At 41.5% G+C, this 20,571-nt stretch overlaps 1 protein-coding gene across 7 annotated transcripts in view; it reads right to left on the bottom strand.

The window, feature by feature from the left end:
• PARP4 (poly(ADP-ribose) polymerase family member 4) overlaps window positions 1–20,571 on the bottom strand; it is a 114,336-nt gene that overhangs the window by 39,751 nt on the left and 54,014 nt on the right. For all 7 annotated transcript variants that reach the window (XR_006286120.1, XM_037890587.2, XM_037890611.2 and 4 more), the window contains exons 22-28: window positions 19,278–19,473; window positions 18,957–19,027; window positions 17,812–17,999; window positions 15,619–15,718; window positions 9,358–9,528; window positions 4,097–4,177; window positions 677–757 (exon numbers count right to left, since the gene is read on the bottom strand). Coding sequence is in view for 6 of the 7 variants with exons in the window: in XM_037890587.2 (XP_037746515.1) it covers window positions 677–757; window positions 4,097–4,177; window positions 9,358–9,528; window positions 15,619–15,718; window positions 17,812–17,999; window positions 18,957–19,027; window positions 19,278–19,473 (888 nt within the window). In the remaining variant the exon portion in view is untranslated. The remainder of the gene's footprint in view (window positions 1–676; window positions 758–4,096; window positions 4,178–9,357; window positions 9,529–15,618; window positions 15,719–17,811; window positions 18,000–18,956; window positions 19,028–19,277; window positions 19,474–20,571) is intronic.

The following is a 20,571-nucleotide window of genomic DNA, read 5'->3' as shown; positions in this document are numbered from 1 at the left end:
CTACTCAGGTGAATAAAGTTTGCATAATCAGGTCCTCACACATACAAGCAAGTAAAGGTTTACAGGATTATGCCCTCATGTCTATAAACATATGTGAAACTGAATGTTGAAAAATAGGATGTTCAGAAAAGAGCTACAAGAATGATTTGAGATGTGGAAAACATGCCTTCTAGTGAGAGACTTAAGAAGTTCAATCTATTTGGTTTATCCAACAGAAGGTTAAGAAGTGACTTGATCACAGTCTACAAGTACCTACATGAGGTAAAGATTTCCGACAGTAGACAATTCTTGAACAGAAACTAAGTGGAACTTATCTGGGGATGTGATGGGTTCACCATCACCTGAAGGTTTTCAATCAAGACTATCTCTCTTTCTAAAAGATATTCTATAGCTCAAACAGAAGTTCTGGGCTTGATGCAGAAGTTACTGGGCATGTTCTTTTGGCTTGTGTTATCCAGGACATCAGACTAGATGATCATAATGGTCCATTTCAGCCTTAAAATCTATGGAATTCATACTGCAACCTTCCAATTTCCATTCCCAAGTCAAACATTCTCTCCACCTCTCCTCTTCCTATCCCCATTTCACTGAACCCCTTTAACAGTTCTTGTTTTAAGCATAAACTGAGATAAAATAGTGGTTCCTAGTTCATATTCTTATCTTTAGAATGACAAACCTCATGTTCTGTTTCATTTTCATGAAGTATCCCATCTTCATAATCCCTAATGATGGCTCTTGCTGTGAGTTTGTGGAGAAGCTACATTAAGGAAAAGAGACAAGTTCAAATGATCACCAATTTAAAACCTTGTATTTAAAAATCTCCATTTTATGTATAAGGTTTTCTGATTTTTAAAGTCTTCTGATCAATGAGGATTCAGTTTCAGGATAACTGGCATCTAAAGTTACATTTTATTGAATGTTAAAAGTTTCAAGGCAGTATTTTCCATAGAGGAGCATTACATCCCACACCTTGTTTGAAATAATTTTGTATTTTTATGATTAGTGCGCATTTTTTTAACTTTTAAAAGTCATCATACCTTTATACCATCAACTAATTCCTGCTCTGGGGGACAGTGAACTGTGCAAACTGGTGATGTAATTTCTGTTTCAACTGTACCACTCTAGCCAAGAGGAGGAAAATAATCTGTACATCTGTAATATGTTAAAGCCAACAAGGAGTGGGAGTACTGAGGACTGTTAAACCCAGCCCAGTAAGGACATGGAGCAATGTGTCATCCAATCATCTCCACAGGTCCATTTTTAAAAAAAAACATTGACTGACTCAGAAGGGAACCCCTGGTGAGTCCTTTTTGGCCAGATGTTGGTAGCCAAAACAAAGGGATCTTTCTGGATACGGGGGAAAGGAAAAAATGGTGGGAATTCTCAGATTCTATCTGAGGCATAGAAAAATAACACTCATCTTCGAAATTTGGCCCAGATTTTCATAAGGCAGCTTCTCTTTTTGCAATCACAATTTGCACCTGTCAAAATTGCATTTGTCCTTTCTGCACCTTTGATTAGTTGTGGGGTCAAAAGAAGGAGTGTGATTTGTGGAGGTACAAACTAAAAACTTGACCCATGAAGAGGAATACTGATCTGAAGCCCAGATGAACATTTGAACCTCTCAGGACAGTAGTTTAAAGAGTACCTGACTCATTAGGATAAGTGAGTACCTTCCCCATTCGCACCAACCCAGTTTGTCTGTATGAGAGCTTGGAAATTTACTGAAATAGCTTCCAATGTGGATTAAGATAAACAGCAAAGATGCACTCATTAATAAATAAAAATGCTCACACATGTATTTACACCAAAGTAACGATTTCAAAATAATTATTAATAAATAATTATTCTGGAATAGTTATTTAGGTGAATTTCCAGGAGTACACAAGCTCTGAAAAGTAAATAAATGCCTCTTTTAGCCATTTTCCTCTTTTCAGTTTAGGAAGTTATTTAGGACTGCTGCCGTGCTTTCCCATAGGGAGTGGATTTGCAGTTTTTTCAATATTAACTGAAACAGTCACAACCTTTGGTCACACTGGATAGTGCTGCCTTTTACAATTCCTCCTCTCTCAGGGAATCTACACTACAGTCTACACTACAGACTTAAGTTGACCTGTTAGGTTGACTTACAGCCACCTCAGCAATTACTGCAGTCACTGATGTCCACACTACTTTCCTGTCAATGGTGCACATCCTCACCAGGAACACTTCCAGAGACTGAAGAGGGATAGTGTTGGGGACCGAGAGCCAGGACTGAGAGCCAGGCGCAGCTCCCCGCCAGGAGCCAGCTTGGCTTCTTGCCTCCCAACTGGGAGCTGAGGCCAGCTGCCCACCGGATTCTCAGCTTCTCGCCTCCCCACTGGGAGCGGGAGTGAGCCACCCGGGCTTCTCACCTCCCTGAGTTTTTTCATCAATTTCACGGATCCAGCATGGAGCCCTGAAATGGCCAACAGCCAATGTAAGTAATGAGGTGTCTACACAGATGCTGCATTGCCCTAACTACACTGACATAAGCCCTATGCCTCTTGTGGATGTGGAGTTAGTATGTCGATGTAGTTGGGCACTTACATCGGCGGGACAAGGCTTTAGTGTGTACACTGACATAATTAGGTCATAACTAGCGGCCCTACGTCGACCTCACTATGTAGTGTAGAACAGGCCTCAGTTCTTTTAGAATTTTTCCAAAAAGCAATGGCTTAAGTATTGAAAGAGAACGCTGCTGCATCATCCCCAGCAAAGGTCAGCTAACATCACCTCAACGTCAGAAACTACAGAGGAGCCCCAACAAATTCCTAAAATGAGAAGAACCACCTTCCACCCAGGTAAGTTTATATTTTACAAATCAGTCTGGGCCATCAAGCATGTCGGAAATGTGCTCACTTATCCCACATAGGTCAGCTGCCTTTTTAAAAGCTTCCTTCAAATGAGGCTGAGGTTCTTTATTAAAACAGCAAAAATGCTGAAAACAAGGGTATGTGCTATTTTAAAACAACATGTATATGGTGTTAGGATATAGATATTCAGGCCTGTCTGTAAAGGCCTATACTCTAAGAATTTAGGTGTATTCTTATCACTTAGCTAGTTATAGAGGTATAAAAGAAAGAATCAAAATCACTGCCTGCCAGTGTAAGAGCTTTCTCTTACTGTGACAGTCTGAGGCCCTGTTCTTAGGCTAAGGCCTTTGGCTAAGCAGCAGAGGCAGCCATAAGCTGGGAAGTGAACGGTCACATCCTCACATTCCGAACTAGTCACATTGAAATAAGGTGCTATTGGGCTGTTAGGAATACAGTCCTGTCCTGATAATGCCTATTGCCTCCAGAGAAAGGGAAGTGCCTAAAAGATGTAAAAGGAAACTTAGTTTGATAGCAGCCTGTCTGGCAAGAACTCACTTATCAATAGCTGGGATGTGAAATCCTCATTTCTGTGTTTGTTCTATCACTGTAGTCCCCGTTTCCCTATTGTTTGTCTGTATAATCTCTGTCTGGTTCTGTGATTGTTTCTGTCTGCTGTATAATTAATTTTGCTGGGTGTAAACTAATTAAGGTGGTGGGATATAATTGGTAATCATGTTACAATATGTTAGGATTGGTTAGTTAAATTTCAGTAAAATGATTGGTTAAGGTATAGCTAAGCAGAACTCAAGTTTTACTATATAGTCTGCAGTCAATCAAGAAGTGAGTAGGGTGGGTGGGGGGAAGGGAACAGAGAATGGGGATGGGGAATTGGAATCATGTTTTGCTAAGGGAGGGAATGGGAATGGAATGGGGGTGGGGAATTGGAATCATGTTTTGCTAAGAGAGGGAATGGGAACGAAATGGGGGTGGGGAAATTGGAATCATGTTTTGCTAAGGGGGGGGAATGGGAACAGGGACACAGGTAAGGCTCTGTGGTGTCAGAGCTGGAAAGGGGGACACTAAGAAAGGAAACTGGAATCATGCTTGCTGGAAGTTTACCCCAATAAACATCGAATTGTTTGCACCTTTGGACTTCGGGTATTGTTGCTCTCTGTTCATGCGAGAAGGACCAGGGAAGGAAGTGGGTGAAGGAATAAGCCCCCTAACATATGGTATGTATAAATAACATTGGCCTAACTCACTGTTCCTGTTGTCTTCTGTAATTCAGTGGTTGATACCATTGCTTGCAATTCTTGGTCATTTATTAGTGCATTTAAGGTGGCCTGAAAGAAATAAGAAATGTATTCTTCTCATTTTTCCCTATCATTCCGTGCTGTCAGTACTTCTTCAGTGATGCTCCGTTTTCAGAAATGCAAACAGAATTGGAGTTGTGAGTAATCAGATGCATATCTTTAAAAACATGTTCCCTGGTACACAAAAGAATCTATACAGAAGACCCACAAAAAAGGAATCCTAAATGTATTTAAGCACAATGACAGGAACATCACATACGACATTTTATTCAGAGGATGGTTTCTATTAAAGTTGGATTCCCTCTACAACTTGTATGATAAAGGTTGGTGGCTAACAAAAAGTGTGTCAATCAATGTTCCCTCTAATTTTTTCCATCCATGTGCAGAATAAATTTTGTTATGTGCACCAAGGTATGTGCGGATGTACGCCACCAGCAGAAACAAAAAACCTAGATATAATATATATTTTAAAAAAGTTAAATAGGGATAATTACTCCAGCCAGGACAGAAAATTATGGGCATTATAGAACTCACTACTCAAAGAATTCAATTTAAGTGTAAGAGAAATAAAAATTATGAAATGCATAGACCAGTCAAAACACTAAAATAACACACTTTGAAAGAATAAAATTACAGAGAATATATGTTTCAGAGTGGTAGCCACGTTAGTCTGTGTCAGCAAAAAGAACGAGGAGTACTTGTGGTACCTTAGAGACTAACTAATTTATTTGCGCATAAGCTTTCATGGGCTAAAGCCCACTTCACCAGATGCATGCAGTGGAAAATACAGTCGGAAGATAGATAGATAGATAGATATGCAGAGAACATGAAAAAATGGGATTGCCATACCAACTCTAACGAGACTAATCGATTAAGGTGGGCTATTATCAGCAGGAGAAAAAAACACTTTTGTAGTGATAATCAGGATGGTCCATTTCAAACAGTTGACAAGAAGGTGTGAGTAACAGTAGGGGGAAAATTAGCATGGGGAAATAGTTTTTAGTTTGTGTAATGACTCATCCACTCCCAGTCTTTATTCAAGCCTAATTTAATGGTGTCCAGTTTGCAAATTAATTCCAGTTCTGCAGTTTCTCGTTGGAGTCTGTTTTCGAAGTTTTTTTATTGAATAATTGAGACTTTTAGGTCTGTAATTGAGTGTCCAGGGAAGTTGAAGTGTTCTCCGACTGGTTTTTGAATGTTATAATTCTTAACATCTGATTTGTGTCCATTTATTCTTTTGCGTAGACTGTCCGGTTTGGCCAATGTATATGGCAGAGGGGCATATATCACATTGGTAGAAGTCACCTACGACAGGACAGGCCCAACAAAGAAAGTAACAAAACACCACTAGCCGTCACCTTCAGCCCCCAACTAAAACCTCTCCAGCGCATCATCAAGGATCTACATTCTATCCTGAAGGACGATCCCTCACTCTTACAGATTTTGGGAGACAGGCCAGTCCTTGCTTACAGACAGCCCCCGAACCTGAAGCATATACTCACCAGCAACCATACACCACACAACAAGAACACTAACCCAGGAACCTATCCTTGCAAAAAAGCCTGTTGCTAACTCTGTCCACATATCTATTCAAGAGACACCATCATAGGACCTAATCACATCACATCAGCCACACTTTCAGAGGCTTGTTCACCTGCACATCTGTGTGAGAGAGAAACAGTGTGTGTGTTTGACACAGAGACAGTGTGTGTGCTGGCTGCTGGGAAAGTTTCTGACAGACGTCCTGCGCTGTCTCTTTAAGAAACTCACTGAAAGCTCTCCTGCTCTGTCCTGACCCCTGTTGTCTTCCCTCCCCCACTCTGCAGAGATGGGGTACATGGGTGGGGGGGGGGTGAGAGAGAGAGAGAGAGCGAGTGTGTGTGTGGGGGGGGGGGGTGAGAGAGAGACTGTGTGAGCTGGCTGCTGGATGGGAAATCTCAGAAACCGTGCACTGTCTCTTTAAGAAAGGCACTCAGTCACTCACCCTTCCCGGCAGCAGCTCTGAGTCCTGAGCCAAGCTGTGTCCCCTGCTCTGTGGAGATGGGGTACAGGGGCGGGGTAGAGGGGGACACCCTGACATCAGCACCCTCCCCCCGACACTCTGCACAGCCAGCAGGAGGGTCCTGGGAGCAGCTGCAGGATAGAGCAATGTGGGGGGAGGGGTACCTGAACACATGCTGCCGGCAGTGCGCACTCTCCTAATCAGCTGGGTGGCACTTAAATCTCTCCTGTGCCGCCATTCAAGCGCACAGCTTACAGGGAACACAAGTGTCAATAGTACTTTCTGTAACTGTACTGAAAACAGTTTTGTCTCATTCACACTAACAGCTGAGCCATTTTCAATGCCAGTTGAGAAAAATTTGGGGAAAGGATGATCCTATGGAAGGATAGATGGTCTAGTGGTTATGGTACTAGGTTAGGAGATCTGGGTTCAAGTCCCTGTTCTACAAGACACTTCGTTCTTAATTTGTAAAATGCAGGTGATTGTACTTCCCTGCATTATAGGGGTGTTGTGAGGATAAATATATTAAAGACAGTGATGCACTCTGGTAATGGAGACCATGTAAGTACCTAAGACAGATAAGATGATCATTGTCAGTAATTGGTTGTTCGCCTAGTACAGACTGTTGGTAAGACTGTACATTCCTTGGGGCAGGGACCACCTATTTCTCCATATTTCTTACAGGTCAGGCACAGTGAGGCTTTTAAACAACATTTTTAAGCCAGTGTAAGAAAGTCACACAAAATTTATCCCAGCAATCAATATATAGGAAGCTTTGCAGTGCATTATAGGTGAGTCGCATCATACGCGCACTTAACTTATGCGAATTCAACTATACGTGCTCAGCAAAAAAAGGGAAAAATAACAAGATACCTGTAAATAGTGCGGGCGATTCCGCCCACCATTCCACTCAATAAGCGTATGCCCTGGAGTGAGTGTGAGATGGGAGACGTGAATCTGCTCTTCCCTGAGTCGGTCTCAGTTCCTGCATGCCTCTCATAGGTGTGAGCATCTCGCTGCCCTGAGTGTGATTCTAGTGTTTAAAGATACGTATTTTTCATACAACATGGCCCCTAAACGCAAGCCAACTACTTCATCTGGTGCTCAATCAAAGAAACAGCGATCTGTTCCAATGCTGGAGGAAAAACTGGCTGTGTTGGACTTATTAAGAGATGGTATGTTGGTCTCCAAACCAACATGTAAATGTTGTAATGTGGCATGTAAATATGGCTGCAACAAATCTAGCATCCGTGCCACCAAGATTCGAGAGAGAGAAATTCATCAAGCCACGGCATCAAGTGCTCCAATAACTGCTAAGGTTACAAGCCAGGTGCGTGATAAGACTTTAGTGAAGACTGAAAAGGCATTAAACTTATGGCTGGAAGGCATGAACTGTAAACGTGTGCTTATCGATGGCAACACGTTGCGAGAAAAGGCTCTTAGCCTCTACGTACTGTTCAAACCTCCCGCCGAAGAGGGACAGCCTTCTGATGAGAAGGAATTCAAAGCCAGCCAAGGTTGGCTTAACAGTTTTAGGAACCGCTTCAACCACAAAAAAGTTCAGACTACTGGTGAAGCTGCATCTGCCAACGAAGAGGCAGCAAAAGCCTACCCTGAACAATTAAAGAAAATCATAGAAGAAAAGGGCTATCTTCCGGAACAAGTTTTTAATGCTGACCAGACTGGGCTCTTCTAGAAAAAAAAGCCCAACCACACTTACATTTCGAAATCAGAAAGACAAGACCCTGGCTTCAAAGCAGCTAAAGACCGTGTGACTGTGTTGTTTTGTGGCAATGTGGCTGGGCATTTAATAAAGCCGGGCTTGCTCTACAGGGCTGAAAATCCCCGTGCCCTAAAAGGCAAGAACAAAAATCTCCTGCCTGTGTTCTGGCAATCAAATAAAAAGGCTGGGTGACGGCAGCATTATTTCTGGATTGGTTCCACAAGTGTTTCATTCCGGAGGTCAAGCGGTACCTCGAAGAGAAAGGACTTGACTTTAAAGTGTTGCTGATCATAGACAATGCTCCTGGCCACCCTGTGGCACTCCAGTTTGCGCATAATGACGTTGATGTCATCTTTCTCCCCCCCAATACCACCTCCATTCTCCAACCTCTTGACCAAGGCGTGATTCGCTGTTTCAAGGCCACGTACACGAGGCTTGCGATCTCACGGATACGTAGTGCTATGGATGCTGATCCTAATCTTAATGTGATGGAGTGTTGGAAGTCCTTCAACATTGCCAATTGCATCACTTATGTTAAACAGGCAATGGATATAATCAAGCCCGAAACAGTCAATGCATGTTGGCAAAACCTATGGAAAGAATGTGTGAATGATTTTAAGCGTTTCCCGACCATTGACAAAGAAGTGAAACACATTGTTCAGGTGGCCAGGCAAGTGGGTGGTGATGGCTTCGTTGACATCCTTGAGGAAGAAATTGAAGAATTAACTGAGAGCCATAGAGAAACATTGACTAACGAAGAGTTAGAGGAACTGATAAAATCGTCTACAGAAGACGAAGATGATGACGATGAACAGGAAGAGCCAGCAAGTTGGAATCGTCATACATTTGCTGAAGTGTTCCAAGCAGCGAAACACCTGAATGATTTAATTTCTGAATACGATCCCTCTATGGAACGAGGGATCACATGTAGTATTACGGATGATTTGAGACCGCATCAAGAAATGTTTGAGCAGCTCAAGAGACAACAGCGACAGTTGCCGATCACCATGTTTTTCAAGGAAAAACAACCAGCAGCAGATGAGCCTACACAATCAACTTCTCGAGCTGAACCAGAGCCAACCACTTGGTCTACGACTCGCTCTCAGTCACCCAAGCTCTCCATCATCTCTGTGTCCTGGATCGACATCAAGCCCTGACAACCCCCTGTAATTACCCCCCTGTAATTAAAAATACAGTACTGTAAAATTATATTTTGCATATATACTCTTTATTATATACTGTATATTACTGTATACATTATACATTTATACATATTACTGTAAAGGATTGTGTACACAAAACCATGTACAGTATACTGTACTTTATGGGAGATTTAAGGGATTTTTAAGGGTAATTTTGACTATACGCGATTTTCGCCTTACGTGCTGACTTTAGAACCTAACCTCCGCGTAAGATGCGACTCCACTGTATATATTAATTTTTACTCACCCAAAAAAAAAGATGCTTCTTTGTATCATTCCTTACCTGAGTACAATGTGGGATAAATCCATAGACAAGAAGTCTTTCGTTGTTAAATAAAGACTGTATTTGAGCAGGAGCCTGCAATGGCTCTGGTGCATTTGCATCAAACTGTTGCCATTTAATAGAGACAGAACTGCATCCTGGAGAAAATATTCTGGATCTCTGGCTTTCTATCTGTGAAAAAAGATGCAAATGAGTTAAATACATTACTCTAATAGGAAAAATATCACAAGAAGGAGTTTTCTTGTCGCTGCACTTCCCTGAGCGATAGTAGCTAGGTTGACAGAAGTATTCTTCTGTTGACCCAGCTGCGTCTACACCAGGGGATTAGGTTGGCATAACTGCAGTGCTCAGGGGCGTGGATTCTTCATAAGATCATAAGAGCATCCATACTGAGCAATACAGTGGTGCACAGGCAATCCAGGAAGTTTTTGGAAAATGTAGGGGACAATTTCCTGGTGCAAATGCTGGAGGAACCAACTAGGGGCAGAGCTCTTCTTGACCTGCTGCTCACAAACCGGGAAGACTTAGTGGGGGAAGCAAAAGTGGATGGGAACCTGGGAGGCAGTGACCATGAAATGGTCAAGTTCAGGATCCTAACACAAGGAAGAAAGGAGAGCAGCAGAATACAGACCCTGGACTTCAGAAAAGTAGAATTTGACTCCCTCAGGGAACTGATGGGCAAGATCCCCTGGGAGAATAACATGAGAGGGAAAGGAGTCCAGGAGAGCTGGCTGTATTTTAAAGAATCCTTATTGAGGTTACAGGTACAAACCATCCCGATGTGTAGAAAGAATAGTAAATATGGCAGGCGACCAGCTTGGCTTAACAGTGAAATCCTTGCTGATCTTAAATACAAAAAAGAAGTTTAAAAGAAGTGGAAGACTGGACAAATGACCAGGGATGAGTATAAAATATTGCTCGGGCTTGCAGGAGTGAAATCAGGAAGGCCAAATCACACCTGGAGTTGCAGCTAGCAAGAGATGTTAAGAGTAACAAGAAGGGTTTCTTCAGGTATGTTGGCAACAAGAAGAAAGTCAAGGAAAGTGTGGGCCCCTTACTGAATGAGGGAGGCAACCTAGTGACAGAGGATGTAGAAAAAGCTAATGTACTCAATGCTTTTTTTGCCTCTGTCTTCACGAACAAGGTCAGCTCCCAGACTACTGCACTGGGCAGCACAGCATGGGGAGAAGGTGACCAGCCCTCTGTGGAGAAAGAAGTGGTTCAGGACTATTTAGAAAAGCTGGACAAGCACAAGTCCATGAGGCTGGATGCTTTGCATCCGAGAGTGCTAAAGGAGTTGGCAGATGTGATTGCAGAGCCATTGGCCATTATCTTTGAAAACTCATGGCGATCGGGGGAGGTCCCGGACGACTGGAAAAAGGCTAATGTAGTGCCCATCTTCAAAAAAGGGAAGAAGGAGGATCCTGGGAACTACAGGCCAGTCAGCCTCACCTCAGTCCCTGGAAAAATCATGGAGCAGGTCCTCAAGGAATCAATTCGAAAGCACTTAGAGGAGAGGAAAGTGATGAGGAACAGTCAGCATGGATTCAGCAAGGGCAAGTCATGCCTGACTAATCTAATTGCCTTCTATGACGAGATAACTGGCTCTGTAGATGAAGGGAAAGCAGTAGACATGTTGTTCCTTGACTTTAGCAAAGCTTTTGACACTGTCTCCCACAGTATTCTTGTCAGCAAGTTAAAGAAGTATGAGCTGGATGAATGGACTATAAGGTGGATAGAAAGCTGGCTAGATTGTGGGGCTCAACAGGTAGTGATCAATGGCTCCATGTCTAGTTGGCAGCCGGTATCAAGTGGAGTGCCCCAGAGGTCGGTCCTGGGGCCGGTTTTGTTCAATATCTTCATTAATGATCTGGAGGATGGTGTGGATTGCACCCTCAGCAAGTTTGCAGATGACACTAAACTGGGAGGAGTGGTAGATACGCTGGAGGGTAGGGATAGGATACAGAGGGACTCAGACAAATTGGAGGACTGGGCCAAAAGAAATCTGATGAGGTTCAACAAGGACGAGTGCAGAGTCCTGCACCTAGGACGGAAGAATCCCATGCACCGCTACAGACTAGGGACCGAATGGCTCGGCAGCAGTTCTGCAGAAAAGGACCTAGAGGTTACAGTGGACAAGAAGTTGGATATGAGTCAACAGTGCCCTTGTTACCAAGAAGGCCAATGGCATTTTGGGATGTATAAGTAGGGGCATTGCCAGCAGATTGAGGGACGTGATCGTTCCCCTCTATTCGACATTGGTGAGGCCTCATCTGGAGTACTGTGTCCAGTTTTGGGCCCCACACTACAAGAAGGATGTGGAAAAATTGGAAAGAGTCCAGCGGAGGGCAACAAAAATGATTAGGGGACTGGAACACATGACTTATGAGGAGAGGCTGAGGGAACTGGGGATGTTTAGTCTACGGGAGAGAAGAATGAGGGGGGATTTGATAGCTGCTTTCAACTACCTGAAACGGGGTTCCAAAGAGGATGGATCTAGACTGTTCTCAGTGGTAGCAGATGACAGAACAAGGAGTAATGGTCTCAAGTTGCAGTGGGGGAGATTTAGGTTGGATATTAGGAAAAACTTTTTCGTTATGCGGGTGGTGAAACACTGGAATGCGTTACCTAGGGAGGTGGTGGAATCTCCTTCCCGAGAAGTTTTTAAGGTCAGGCTTGACAAAGCCCTGGCTGGGATGATTTAATCAGGGATCGGTCCTGCTTTGAGCAGGGGGTTGGGCTAGATGACCTCCTGAGGTCCCTTCCAACCCTGATATTCTATGATTCTATGGGTCAGGCCAACAGTCCATCTAGCCCAGTATCCTCTCTTCTGACAGTGGCCAATGCTAGGTGCCCCCAAGGGAATGAACAGAACAGGTAATCATCAAGTGATCCATCCCTTGTTGCCCATTCCCAGCTTCTGGGAAACAAAGGATAGGGACACCATCCCTGCCCATCCTGGCTAATAGCCATTGATGGACCTATCCTCCATGAACTTACCTAGTTCTTTTTTGAACCCTGTTATAGTCTTGGCCTTCACAACATCCTCTGGCAAAGAGTTCCACAGACTGACTATGCGTTGTGTGAAAAAATACTTCCTTTTGTTTGTTTTAAACCTGCTGCCTATTCATTTCATTTCGTGACCCTTAGTTCTTGTGTTATGAGAAAGAGTAAATAACACTTCCTCATTTACTTTCTCCACACCAGTCATGATTTTATAGACCTCTATCATATTCCCCCCCTTAGTCATCTCTTTTCCAAGCTGAAAAGTCCCAGTCTTATTAATCTCTTCTCATACGGAAGCCATTCCATACCCCTAATCATTTTTGTTGTCCTTTTCTGAATCTTTTCCAATTCCAATATATCTTTTTTGAGATGGGGCCACCACATCTGCACACACTATTCAAGATGTGGACATACCCTGGATTTCTATAGAGGCAATATGATATTTTCTTATTGTCTATCCCTTTCTTAATGATTCCCAACATTCTGCACATTGAGTGGATGTTTTCAGAGAACTATCCACAATGACTCCAAGATCTCTTTCTTGAGTGGAAACAGCTAATTTAGACTCCATCATTTTATATGTATAGTTGGGATTATGTTTTCCAATCTGTATTACTTTGCTTTTACCAACAATGAATTTCATCTGCCATTTTGTTGCCCAGTCACCCAGTTTTGACAGATCTTTTTGTAGCTGTTTGCAGTCTGCCCGGGACTTAACTATCTTGAGTAGTTTTGTATCATCTGCAAATTTTGCCACCTCACTATTTACCCCTTTTTCCAGATCATTTATGAATATGTTGAAATCGATGGGGCCCACTACTATTTACCTCTCTCCATTCTGAGACCTGACCATTTATTCTTACCCTTTCTTTCCTATCTTTTAACCAATTACCAATCCATGAGAGAACCTTCCCTCTTACCCAATGACAGCTTACTTTGCTTAAGAGCCTGTGGTGAGGGACCTCGTCAAAGGCTTTCTGAAAATGTAAGTATACTATATCCACTGGATCCCCCTTGTCCACATGCTTGTTGATCCCCTCAAAGAATTCTAGTAGATAGGTGAGGCATGATTTTCCTTTACAAAAACTATGTTGACTCTTCCCCAACAAATTATCTTCATCTATGTGCCTGTCAATTTTGTTCTTTACTACAGTTTCAACCAGTTTGTCCAGTACTGAAGTCAGGCTTACCAGTCTGTAACTGCTGGGATCACCTCTGGAACCCTTTTTAAAAATTGGCATCACATTAGCTACCCTCCAGTCATTTGGTACGGAGGCTGATTTAAATGATAGGTTATAGACTACAGTTAGTAGTTCTGCAATTTCACATTTGAGTTCCTTCAGAACTCTTGGGTGAATACCATCTGGTCCTAGTGACTTATTACTGTTTAGTTTATCAATTTGTTCCAAAACCTCCTCTAATGACACCTCAATCTGAGACAATTCCTCAGATTTGTCACCTAAAAAGAATGGTTCAGGTTTGGGAATCTCCCTCACATCCGCAGCCGTGAAGACTGATGCAAAGAATTCATTTAGTTTCTCCACAATGGTCTTATCCTTCAGTGCTCCTTTAGCATCTTGATTGTCCAGTGGCCCCACTGGTTGTTTAGCAGGTTTCCTGCTTCTGATGTACTTAAACAAAATTTTGCTATTACTTTGAGTCTTTGGCTAGCTGTTCTTCAAATTCTTTTTTGGCCTTCATACCCCTGCATGCTGTAGCTTCATTGACCTAAGTTTTAAGTATAGACCAAGCCCTAATCAAGAAGAGTACAACAGAATCTGACACTAAAATAAATAAATAATTCATGGAGTCTTTTAATTTTATTTTATTCTCTCAGTGTTGTAAACAAGGAACAAAACTGAAATTTGGTTCTTATTCACACCAAATACCATCTCCTCTTCCCTTATAATGTAAATTATGTTCAAACAAGGAGAGACAATGGTGAAAACTGACAAGTTTCTGGTTGAAAGAGAACACTGCTGCAACTTTCCAGCAGAGGTCACCTCAAAGAGTAGCAGCCAACATCACCTCAGCATCATAAACTACTGAGATAGTCCCACCAAGTTCCTAAAATGTGATGGGGTGTACCTACCGTATGTCAGCCCCAAAAGGGTTAACTGTGCTTTGCAGGCTGAGGAAGCCCCGCCCCTCCAACCCTGCTGGGAATGTTCTGCCTGGAGGCAGAGTATAAAAGGAAGCAGCCTGCCCAACTCAGTCTGGACAGGCAGCTGAAGGGGGAGGACGCAGACTACAGGCTTTCTCCAGGGAATTGCTACATGCCCCCACTACAGAGCCTTGGTACACAGAGCTCCAGACAGACTCCACGCTGCCTGATGAGCCCTGAGAAGAGACTTTAGGACCCTAGAGACCCTTGAGAACCATGGAGCATCGCTGAGGGAGAAAGAGTAGAAAGCAGCCCAGGGGACTTAGACTTTTCTCCAGTGAGCGAAACAGGGAACCAATCAAGATGTTTTGGGAGGACCCCTGCTGACTTGGGGGTGAGCACCTCCATCACTGCCAGGGCCCTGGGCTAGGACTCAAAGGAGCAAGGAAGACCTGAGTCCCCTTACCCTGGGCACCACATACCCTAGGTGGAGCCCCGCATCCCCAGCGAGCCAGTAGGCCACACAGTACCCCAGAAGTGGGCGCCTTTATTGACTCTGGCCATTAGGCTGCGCTGCCCTGAGTAGAAGGGCCACTTTATTGACTCCAGCCACTAGGCTGTACTGCCACGTTTTATAGTCAGGGTCATGAACACAGGACCCAACTGGCTCCTATAAAGTTTTTTCCTTTCTTCTCACCATATGTGACCCGGCATATGGGATGGAGTGTACATATCCCGCAAGAGAGAAGTACCACTTTTCACCCAGGTGAACTTATATTTTAAAAATCAGAGGCATCAAAGAGGAAGGGCGGTGGAAAGATATTTCAGAAGCTTCTCCTTTTCATGAGGTCCCTGGTCTGAAACTGGTGTGGTATCTGAAAGTTAGAGGGAGTTGCTTTTCAGGTGGAGTCCAACATCTCACTTAAGGGGGAACTGCTCTTTGAGACACAAAGGCCCCATTCCCCAATATAAAGCAGTCCTCTGTCTGTTAAAACACCAAGAGTACTCCTGTTTGAAACAAAAAGACCCCGCAATCCCGAGAACATGCTCCTCCCAATTTGAAACTTTGAGGCTCCCAAAGAGTTCCACCCAAATCAGCTGCCAATAGTGTAAAATTCAGAAAAAATATATTAAGGATTGATAAAACTTACCTTTTTTAGCCAGTTATACTTCGATTTTGGGTCAAAATATTCATATGCTCCAGCGCCATATTGAGACAAAGATCTCAGCATGTGATGATTTGCTGTGGAACTAACCACATTTTAAAAGATTTGTTTTTTGTTTTTTAAGTAAAAACTGATAATCTGAAATTGATTCCAAACATTTTAATTTTTTAATAGTCTAGCAAGTTCTCCAATTTCTTTAAATCCCCCTCTTTCATTCACATTTACATTAAACAAAGCTCAGAACTGGCAAGATCCAACGCATGCTCCATCCTGACAGAGGGCTGCCTATATTTATCACTATTCTAACGCTACCAAGAGTGAAAACCAACAAGAGCAGCAGCGTTTCCCATGTTCATCCCCAGAGCATATAGGTTTAAAACCCATGTCTTAGCTCTGAAAATTCAGCATTCAATTAGTGCAAATCACACACAGAGAAAAGCCAACTCATTGGTTTCCCACAGGAAGTAGTGAAATGAGGGATGAAGTACATGTTCACAGGGTTTTAAGGAAAATGCATTCTTGAGTTTCTCCATAACAGATGTAAGAACTTTGAGGCAGGGGTTTTCAAAGGGGCCTACATTAAATAGACGCCCTACTTCCATTGAAAGCCATCGGCATTTCATTTTGAACTGTCAAGCAATTTTTTCTGGAAATGGGTGATCTTAAATCAAGATTGTAGGGCCAAAATTGCTTAACAGACAAGAGTTTTTAACTAATGCAGAATTTTGTGTGATCTATTTACAAAGGACGGAAGCTACTGTAATTAAGTAATGTGAAGGGGAAGGGCAATGAATGTATAAAATAAAGAGACTGCCTAACAAAATGGATGACAAGTCTCAAATAATCTGTAACTTTAAGTGGGGTGGCATAGCAAAAAAAGAAAATAGGATCTGATAAACCCATTTTCTCAAGATAAAGGACTTACTGCTAAAAAAATGTTACACCATTGACAGGGTGAAAATTAATTGAAAAAAAAAAACAATAAAAATGAAGGAATAAAACTGCATTTACCTCAAAAATAGGACAAAATTCACAGGCCTGAGAGAAAGCGTGGCATGCACAATTTTAAAGTCTCTTTACAACCATTATTGCATTTTGCAATATTCTAAAAATTCTAACCTTTCATTTAAAAAAAAAAATCTATTTTCTTCAGTTGCCGATATACAACCATCACAATATAAAAAGATGCACTGCTTCTCTGTTAATTCAGCTTTGCATAAAACTGTCTCTATCCAATCAACAGCATCAGGAAAGGCGTGAATTTATCTCTGTTATGTCTCATTCACCATTATTACTTTAACTCAATCAGTTTAATATGTTAACAGTATACTTTGAGGTCTGGTCTATGCTTAAAAGCTACACCAGTATAAGTATGTTGGGTGTAATTTTTTTACTGAAATAGTTATACCATAAGAGCCCGAGCATGGATTCAGTTATACCGGTATAAAGGTAACTTGTAATGGTTTCGTTATTCCCTTACCCATGTGGGAATACTATACCAGTGTAAAGTACTTTAATACCAATATAACTGCAGCCGCACTAGGGGGGTTGTACCAATAGAGTAAAAGTGGTATAACTTTCTAATGTAGACAAGCCCTCAAAAATCTACACTAGACTCTTGCAACATGTTAGTCAGAACATGTTAGCTAACATCTTTTAACACATCTTTAAATCCTAGTCTAGACAAAGCCTAATTAGAACCAATTAAGTGCTTATTTTAGAAAGCAGCGGTAATTTCTTTTTAAATCTTTATTTAAAAAAAAATCAATGCAGAAAACGATGTTACTGCACTATTAAAGTTATGGTGTCAGGAAATGTTAAAAGTTAAAGTTTCAACAATTTTAATTATTTCCCATTCTAAGGCATGCTTTGCACATTAAACAGGAATATATTAAAATTACACATTTCAGAAGAATGAGAGGAATAGACAAAACTACATATGTGCAAAGTAAATTCTACTGAGGGAATCTCAAATTTGAATTTCCTGGAATTTTTTATTTTAATTGTAGAATGTGGCATTCACTTTTTTGCATTCCATCTATATGTACATGATAAAGACAACACATTCACAAACCTTATGATCCTCAACACATTGACATTTCATTTCAAGTAAAATGATCAGTGATTTTTAAGTCTGAAGCACAGCACAGTACAACTGTTCATTCATTTTGTACTTACCCAAAACCACATGTAAATAACCTGGTGTGTCTGACATTCTCTTTCACAATTTGGATGGTCATGCTCTCATTCTGAATGTGCCCATCGGATAGAAGAAGAATGTTACGCCCTCTTTGAGAAGGATACAACAAACTTAAATAACGTAAGGTTTTCCATAAGTCAGTATTTCCCATTGTAGGTGTAGCAGACTAAAGAGAAAAAATAATAAAATGATTATCTGAAAGTTTGGATTTTATTTCTAACTTTCCCCAGAATAAACTATAGTGAAGAGTTAAGTTTTCCTTCCCATGGTAAATTTCTCCTGGTTTCCAAGTACAAGTGATTGCTCGCTTCTTACATCTGAGCTTGCCTTCTGCCATCCTGTAGTAGTTATTATCTGTATTGTGACAGTGCCTATGAGTCCCAGTCATGGACCAGAACCCCACTGTGCTAGAAGTTGTACAAACACAGAGCAAAAAGACAATCCCTTCACTCCAGAATTTACAATCTAATCTTCCTTCCAAGATAGTGCCAATTGAATTTGCCTTTCATTGGGATGACCAAGTGCACTGGCATATTCAAGTGCTGTCTTCACTGCCAGAAAGATGGTGCTGTGAGAGCAGGGAGGTTCACATGGATGTCTGTACCTGTTCCTGTCCTGCTACAAAGTCACCAGAGGGCAAAGGGAGGGGGCATGACATTTTAAAAGGTACAATTTAGGAGGAACATCAGGAAGATTTCCTGGTAGTCAGATTTATTATGCTGCAGAGAAGTTTTCCAAAGGAAGGAGTGGAAGCTCCATCACTTGAGGAATCATTTAAAACCAGACTGGACGAGATCATAAATATAGAATAATCCTAAATTTCAGGAAGATCAACTGGATGATCCAATATGACTCTCCCATCTCCAACTTTTATTGTCCTATGACTAACACCTACCATGAGTTACCTTAAATTTTCACTGAGCTATAACAGGACATACAACAGAGATGATGCACCTGTTACCAGGGACAATGGGCTCTTGGATACTACTCAAATAAGCCATGGAAGTAATTTAGAAGGTGGCCTCAAATAAAGCCACAAAACAACATGATGGTGGACGTTACATGGAATCCCTGCGGGCAAAGAAACACTCAGTAGCATGCAGAGAAAAACAATTTTACTTACGATAATAAACTCCTTCACTGCTGCAAGATCACTTTTGATATCCTTTGAATATGAAGAAAATTCTGTGAAATCTGTGGCGTGAAAACTGAAATTAAGTTCTTCCTTTCAACATTAAGTTATATTTCATTAACTTAGGAATGGTGACATTATGCAGTGAATGGTTTCATTTTTACTATTAGAAAAACCACAATAAAAGTATTCTCTACTACTAAATAATAGAGACCGTCAGGTTTCCAGTTTAATATATTACTGCTTGATGAGCATAAAGATAAGGATGACAAGAAAGTAATAAAAGTCAGCATCCAACAAAAGAAAACTTACTTGTGCCAAATCTGATAACATTCACTCTCTGTCTAAAACAAGACATTTGTAGAACATGGAGAGCAATCTTCTTTGCTTGTTGCAGTGTTGAACCCTCCATGGAATTGGAGCAATCTAGACAAATAATAATTTCTCCAGACAGCTGGATTCCTTTAAACTTTGTTTCAAACTTTGGTTGAAATACAAGCATGCATGCCTGAAGAAAGAAGAGTTTGATAATCAACACAATGCACCACTGTTATTTATATAGTGCCAAAAGGGTGCTAAACATTTTACAAAGATCACTATATGTATCTAGGTTTTCATAAGGTCACCCATTATTGTGGCATCTGAACATAATAAAGCCAAATGTCTCAGGCAGTGGTTTTCAACCTGTGGTCTGTGGACCCCGGAGAGTCCGCAGACGGTCTAGTATTTCCAAATGAGTCCGCACCTCTATTTGAAATTTTTTAGGGGTCCACAAATGGAAAAAGGTTGAAAACCACTGGTCTAGAGGTGAGCAAGTGGGGTTTTTGTTTGTTTGTGTTAAATCTTGACGAGAGTAGCTCTCCCTGTCCCATATCCCTAGCTCATCCCTCGTGGGTAAGAAACTCAGTGGGAAGTTTTCAAGTGTTTTCTGTTCCATCTATTTTACTTTTCTGCAATCAGAATGGAGTTGTTTCTCGGAAATAAGAAACAGCCTTATTTTTTTAAAATCATCAACACCATCGTCACTTCATGAGAAGTCCTAGAATTTTAAAAATAGATTTATTTAAAAGTACAATGTTTTTCCTGAAGAAAACAGGAGAACAAGCGTGCACTGTATTGCCTTGCACTTGTGATTGGTTAAAAAGTTCAAAAACCTGCATTCTCTAAGCTTATAGAGTGGAAATACAGAAAAGAAACCCATGAATTCAGTACAAGTTTATTACAGCAGGTACCTACTTTGTTATACAAAAGATTGTATATATTGTTTTAAAATTTTCTCACATAGTGGAATCCCTCCCTCCAGTATGATCATGGGTTACCATCTATGGTGTGGTGAGATAAGCATATTCCATCCTCAGCTGAACCATGAGAGATTGATGCCAGGACTTGAGAGAGACTACAGCTGTGGCCTTTTAGGTAATGGAAAGGTGAAACCACCAGCTGTGTCTTATGAACAGAGAGACTATAAAAAGCTAAGGGCTTGTCTACAGTAGAAGTTAATTCGAATTAAGGTCTGAAGTGCAATTCTAGCGAAATAGCTATTCCTGATTAATTCTTTGTGTGGATGAATTATTCTGAATTTGCTTAATCAACTTCTGTTCCAAAA

This window comes from Chelonia mydas, chromosome 1 (genome assembly GCF_015237465.2).
Source record: "Chelonia mydas isolate rCheMyd1 chromosome 1, rCheMyd1.pri.v2, whole genome shotgun sequence".
NCBI lineage: Eukaryota > Metazoa > Chordata > Testudines > Cheloniidae > Chelonia > Chelonia mydas.
The sequence above is the reverse complement of the archived record's forward strand: the minus strand, read 5'-3'. Positions and strand labels throughout refer to the sequence as shown.